Consider the following 6,934-nt stretch of genomic DNA (forward strand, 5'->3'; position numbering starts at 1 on the left):
ACCAGTGACGGTAACAAACATGAAGAGCAAGGAGAATTAAAAAATCTTGGACCTGAGGATGACGCCATTGTTGTACGTGGCTCCTATTCTTTCGTAGCTGATGATGGTAAAACCTACACAGTTAACTATGTTGCAGATGAAAATGGATTCCAGCCTGAAGGTGCACATTTACCCAATGTACCAATTGGAAATTAACACTAAAATCGAAAAAACGAAAATACCAAGAGCTGTTTATTATATATATTAATAGTTAGTAAATATGTTTATCTATTAAAAACATTTGCAATCTTAGAAAACTCAAATCCGTTGTTACTTTGTGCCAAAAAATGAACAGTTCTATTATTTGAAACTTATAATGTAAACTAACAGAGCGCCCCTCGTCTTAGGTCATCGTTAATGTAAACTTTTATTGGTAATTCAGTGCAACTCCTTTTCGGTTTAACAATTTGCCTTAAAGTCGAAGAAAAAATTTTAAAAAAAATATAGTGTAAAGTAAAATGAACCAAAATATTATCATAAATATTTACATATATAAATAATATTACATAAAGTATTGAAAAGATAAGATGTAGATTAATCCTTCAATCTCTCTCAAGCAACATTTTCAACTTCCACAACTACAGCTCCAAAAGTAAATGTAAATAATACGCACTTGTGATTAAGATTTCGATTAATTCTTTACTTCAGTTTGTGTATGTGAAATACAACTTCCTTCAAATTTTCACTACGAGATATCTTACAATATTTAACGCATTATCATCAAAAACTTCGAAGAGTTCTAACTTGAGAAATCCCCCCACAAATAAAATTCTTTTCATAATCCTATAAAAAAGATCCAGTGGAGCCAAGATCTTATGATCTTAAAAGTGAATTAATAACAATTTCAGAACTTATGTAGATTATTTTGTGTCGTACAGTCCTGTTGGAAACACATCTTCCATAGCCATATATTCAATCCCGCGTTATAAAAAATTGATAATCATGTGGGTTTAAGATTCAAAATTGATAGCACCTTCATCATTTTGAAAAAAACACATCGCCTATCTCATTTTAAGACTAATCGATTAATTAGTCGCACCAACTTTTTCTGGGTGCAATGGTTTCTCAATAGTTACTTATAGTTTTTCTCTGCCCCAGTTGCAACACTATTACTATTATTTATTACTTTTATTACTATTACTATTATTTATTGACATATTCATTAAGCGAAAAATGTGCCTTAACTATAAATTTTCAGCCTATGCAATCTTGAGCTCGCAATAGCACATTCGTTAAGAGTAATTTCTGCGTCATCAAGTACCCAACAAAGCCCCACTTGGTTTCGGTTTGTTGGTAGCTAAAGCATATCAAAATAATCTGTCAATAGTGCCAGAGAGAATTTTATGAAAGGAAGAGTCTGGTTTGCTGCTTAATTATCTGTATACATTCCGATTTAGGCGCCATTTAAAATTTTGAAAAGTTATAATTGAACGCAAATCTCAATGGTGTAAACGAAAGTAGTGTAAGTATCCAGCGCAATCGGTATATTTGTATTTTGGTCAATAATCTTGATTATTTTTTGTTACTTTTAAACACATCAGAACTTGTCAACATTCCTGAAGGGAATGTTATTCTTAAAAAACATGTGATTTTTGATGATGATTTCAATGCAGATGAAAGACAGATTACTTTTTTGTAAATTGCTTTATGAAAGCAGATAAGTAAGAATTACGATAGGCGTGATTATTCCCCAGTAAATTTACAAGACAATCCTTAAGTTTTAAATGTATAATGAAAGTTTTTAAGCTGTATGTTCAAATTTCTCCACCTTTTAATTGTTACATGTAGACGGTATACTTCTCTGAAGCTTACTAATGTGATATATTCTTTTGATAGCTAACTACTAGCTGATAATCTTTAGAAATGGAAGAAAACCGTGAAACATTTCTTTTATTTCTTATATTAAGTATATATTCACATATACGAAAATCATGCATTGACCTCATATAGTCTTAAAGATTTAAATAAAGTTTTATTGTATATATTTCATCAAAATTTTTTTGTTTCATTTCTGCTTTTTAAATGAGCTATTTAATTAAATGTACAACTGCAAAATTAATGAAGTTGCATCATTTAAATTAAAATTTTAAAATACTAGAGAACATCTTATACAACCAGTTAATCTACATTTTATATGGAACAAAAACATTTAACATGCAAGAACATATAAAATTGCAAGGCGAGCAAAATAACAATAAAATTAAAAATTATTTTAAAAAATAATTTAAAACGGTCTAGAAATCCAAATTTTTGGTTTAAGAAATAGAAAAAAATCCAGTTTTGGAACATGAAATAGGTTTCTTTAAGACACACATTGAACTTTCGTTTCAGTCCGTTTTTTATTTATGTACTCGTTTCTGTAGAAATTTTAATTTCAGTTTTAGTATAAAACGGAAGCACATGCATTGCAGAAGCATCCATTAAGTATTGAACTTTCAAAGGAACAACACAAATCCAACAAAATGAAATTCGTCATTGTTTTAGCCGCCCTCTTCGCTGTAGCCATGGCTCGCCCAGGTGATGTTGAAATCTTGAAGTTGGAATCTGATGTGCAACCAGAATCCTACAACTTCGCGTAAGTTTTACAGAAGAAAAAGTTACTTAAAAAGGATACTTCATAGAATGGATTAATTTTCTATTGTTTGCTTACAGTGTTGAGACCAGTGATGGTACATCCCGTGTTGAAGATGGTAAATTGAAGGATGTTGGCACTGAACACGAAGCTATTGTTGTTCATGGATCATTCTCCTGGGTTGATAAGGATGGTCAGAAATACACAGTCAACTATGTTGCTGATGAAAACGGTTTCCAACCCTCCGGTGCTCATTTACCAGTTGCTTAAATAATTTTTGTTACTCATTAATTGAAAAGAAAAAAAAATAAAATGAAAAGATTTAATATTTTTTAAAAATTTAGTCTTTTTCTTAAATTCAAATGAAGTGAAATTAATGTGATAAAAAAATTTAATATAACATTGAAAAATCAAATCAAAATAGATTTGTAAACCATCTGTGTAATCTTAAAAGTGTTTAGCTATTTACACTTGCTGTGATAACTTAATAGTTTGAAAATTCAGGGACAGGCAAATGTTATTTGGTATAAAGTTGATTTGAAAAATACACATATACATATACCGTATTATACAATCAATACTTTTCAGCCTGGTACTTTCCACTACAAAGTGAAAGTATTTGGATAAAAATGTATAGAAAGCAATAGCGACTGATAAACAAACAATTTTACAGACGAGTTCCTAAACTGAACAATATGATAGTAAACCTTTCAGCAGAATCTGACTAATACTATATGTGAATAATATAAAGAATGCATTTTTAAATCTATAAAAACTTTCTATTCTAAGTACATATGCCATTTACTTTTTTAATTTTTAGAAAATATTTATGATGACTATATTTTCGAAATTTGGGTTAATCAATTATTACAAACCTGTAGTAGCAACAATTTAACCTAATCTAACCAGAATCGAAGATACTGTATACTGTTTTAAATATATATTTTTTTAATGAATAAATATAAAAATATAAATAAATATATATATAGAACTAACTGCCCAGAAAATGGACATGTTTTTATAAGGCCCCATTGCTTATTTAGTAGGTACATCACTATATTTACAGCCACTATATTATAAAGTGTCTAATACGACAAAAATTTCATTTTCTACAAAAAGAAATCAAAAAGTGACCTTTACCTCCCGACTAAACGTATAGGAAGCCTGAGGTAGAAAATGTTGACTGCCTATTAGTATGCCATAAATAATTAATTCACAAAAAATTATAAAAAAAAATTATATATCTTAAAAAATAAGTTCTACAAAGAATAAAAAGACTTATTCACAAATAATTATAAAAAAAATGATATATGTTAATATATAAGACCTACAAGGAATAAAAATACAATATGGCATCAAAGAAAAGAATAAAAAATAATATTTATAATTTTATAAATAAATAAATAATAATAAATAAATAATAATAAATAAATAAATCGCATTTATCCATTTTCTTCTATATGGTTTCAATGGATCAAGTTAGAAGTTCGTTAAACTAAGAAAAAGCATGTTCTCCAAGTCACCCTGCTGAAGGAGAGTTCTATGAATGTATATAGATTTGCTGTAAAAGTAGATTTTATGAAAGAACTTACAAAAATGCATCCAATTTGCAATGCAGAAACAATAAATTCCAGCTGACTTGGCATAGAATTGCGATATTTCTTATGATGTTTCACACCAAGCAGTCAAAATGAAAATAAAAAAAATAAAAACTGACTGACAATGAGTCTGGACAAATTCCACCATGGTCACAGCAAGAGATTCAGTTTATCATTCTTTACGGATTTTGGGATAATCTAAAATATATACAAATATTTAATGAGTGCCAAATAGTATATGGTCAGAATGTACCGTCGCTTCTGCGGGTATCAAAGTAACTTTCAGACCGGTCTCTTTTCTTTGAAGGGTGAAAATCCCGAAGGTCGTCCAAAATCGTCGGCTGATGGTGTAAACTTCGCTTTAGTGAAGCTTGAAGTTGGTGAAAATTAAACATTGACTCAGGAAAGTCCATGGGGGTCAGGGCCTAAAGCTTCTGCTTTGCTGAGGATGGTTGAGGTTGGTTCCTTAAAGGGAATGTCGTGGTGGTTGTGGTTAAAAGTCAAACTTACATTGATTGATATGAAGTCGCATTTTCCAACCGGGTGCTGTGACTTAAAGATCAGCAGAGGTATTAGATAGGCTTCGCTCCTCACTAAGGGGGAAGTTGTGTCCAAACATAAAACTTCAGTTGGTATCGCCAGAATTCCTTGGAGTTCCAATGAGGCGTTCATTAGCCACCGATGCCTATATGAAGCACACCGTGGTATCGAGCCTTCACGGCAGGTATCCATGTAAAATTTTGCATTTTCATAATTCAGGAAAACACCAATTCACCCTGTTAAAAAATAATCATTGCGCTTTTAGGAAGTGAAGAAATTCGTTCAGCATCACATAATTGACTTAGATTTGAAGTATCTCTTTACATTAACTGAAATCTTAACTGGGATTACATTACAACTGATACAAAACAAATAAATAATCTATCTACATTCCCTGGAGGAGTGCTTTGAATGAGGCTCATTTTGAAGAACCTTTCAGATAGTGGATATTTCCGCTTGATATATACATCCATGATATGTCCACGGAGTAGACTTGGTTCCAATGCTACTATCTGTCGGTGTATATCTTTACTTCTTTTTGTATTATAATCAACCCTGTTTCCTATCAAGGAAATAAAAGTTATCAAAACTCAAGTGAAGTGTATATAAAATGATTAATGGAGTAACCAATGCTCGAAGTAGTTGATAGGATCTTACTTTGTCCTTGCGTGTTTGCGTGGTACATACTTTAATCCCTTAGTCTTTGTGCAGTATAGATGATGATTAGTAAGAGAAGTAAGCAAGTGCATTTCACCTCTGATGCGTAAATTATTCCGTCTGTTCCTCCCGTGCTGATTTTTGCCGTACTGAATCTACACATAACCATATTTTTGAAATAAATTAAATTAATTTAAATTTTAATTGAGTTCAATTTTTTGTGAGTTGTATTTTTAACATTAATACTTTATAAATAACTCAAATTAAAAATTTAATAAAAATTTCACATTAAAAAAACTATTCAATAAATTCGCTTTTAATATGGAAATGAATTCAAAGTCAAAGTTGCTTCTTTTTAGTCTGAAATTATATATAAATATATTTATTATAATTTATTTATTTAATTATATGTTTAACACGATTTATTTGTATTCGTATGTGAGCTTGTAGTATATGCAAGATTGTGTATTAAGTATGTATTAACTGATCCCTGACTGACATATAGCAGCGATAATGGCTGTTAAAAATCGGTGCTATGAAATGCATAGAAACAGAAATAAGAAGAGTTAAACAGTTAATTATTTTTTTGGTAATTGAGATAAAAAATTTGTGTTTTTATATTTCAATTAAGAATGATTAAAATGTTTGCAGTTCCAATGCCCCTAACTGTAATCGTAATAAAGACATTGCGGCGATGTTCTGTGACTGAAATTTATAAAAAAGATAAAAACTTGCACGTCATTAATTAAGCTAGCATTTGAGTTTTGTTTTTATTGCATTGCCAAATATTTTGCATATTAATTATTTTTATTTATTTTTTTTTGCATTTGACAACAATGAATTGATTCCGAAATGAATAATATTTTTTGTCTGTTATAATCCAGTTCTATGCACATAAAGTAGCATTAAACGCATGCAAATGGCTTCTATTTTCGAAACTATGACTGAACTATGGTATTTTGAATGCTCTATACGCAACTGATTTTTAGTATAAAACAGAGCAGATTCGATAGAAAGATCATCCATTAAGTATTGAACTTTCAAAGGAACAACACAAATCAAACAAAATGAAATTCGTCATTGTTTTAGCCGCTCTCTTCGCTGTAGCCATGGCTCGCCCAGGTGATGTTGAAATCTTGAAATTGGAATCTGATGTGCAACCAGAATCCTACAACTATGTGTAAGTTCCACAGGACATAAGGATAATAAGCAAGGATAAAATTAATACAAATAAAATTGTTTTTATAGTCTTGAGACCAGTGATGGTACATCAAAAGTTGAAGATGGTAAATTGAAGGATGTTGGCACTGATCACGAAGCTATTGTTGTTCACGGATCATTCTCCTGGGTTGCTGATGATGGACAAAAATACACAGTCAACTATGTTGCTGATGAAAACGGTTTCCAACCATCTGGTGCTCATTTGCCAGTTGCTTAAATAGTTTTAGTTTAAATTGTGAATATAAATAAAAAAATTTTTTAAAGTATATATATGTGAGTGTTATCTTATAGTGACTTAATTATAAAA

At 30.3% G+C, this 6,934-nt stretch overlaps 3 protein-coding genes across 3 annotated transcripts; all 3 read left to right on the forward strand.

The window, feature by feature from the left end:
* On the forward strand, window positions 1-227 carry LOC119667066 (larval cuticle protein 65Ag1-like; the record flags this gene model as incomplete). The annotated part of the gene is made up of 1 exon (XM_038076350.1): window positions 1-227. A coding segment is annotated over one exon (195 nt), but the record flags the coding sequence as incomplete, so codon positions are not given.
* Window positions 228-2,440: 2,213 nt separating this feature from the next.
* On the forward strand, window positions 2,441-2,929 carry LOC119674287 (larval cuticle protein 65Ab1-like). Its single transcript, XM_038085421.1, has 2 exons — window positions 2,441-2,614; window positions 2,692-2,929. The coding sequence occupies exons 1-2, from the start codon at window positions 2,502-2,504 to the stop codon at window positions 2,879-2,881; spliced, it is 303 nt and encodes a 100-aa protein (XP_037941349.1). The 5' UTR covers window positions 2,441-2,501; the 3' UTR covers window positions 2,882-2,929.
* A 3,521-nt stretch (window positions 2,930-6,450) lies between these two features.
* Window positions 6,451-6,844, forward strand: LOC119674297 (larval cuticle protein 65Ab1-like). Its single transcript, XM_038085431.1, has 2 exons — window positions 6,451-6,586; window positions 6,655-6,844. Exons 1-2 carry the CDS (start codon window positions 6,474-6,476, stop codon window positions 6,842-6,844), a joined length of 303 nt encoding a protein of 100 aa, XP_037941359.1. The 5' UTR covers window positions 6,451-6,473.
* Window positions 6,845-6,934: the final 90 nt, after the last annotated feature.

This window comes from Teleopsis dalmanni, chromosome 1 (assembly GCF_002237135.1).
Source record: "Teleopsis dalmanni isolate 2A chromosome 1, ASM223713v2, whole genome shotgun sequence".
In the NCBI taxonomy this organism is placed as follows: domain Eukaryota; kingdom Metazoa; phylum Arthropoda; class Insecta; order Diptera; family Diopsidae; genus Teleopsis; species Teleopsis dalmanni.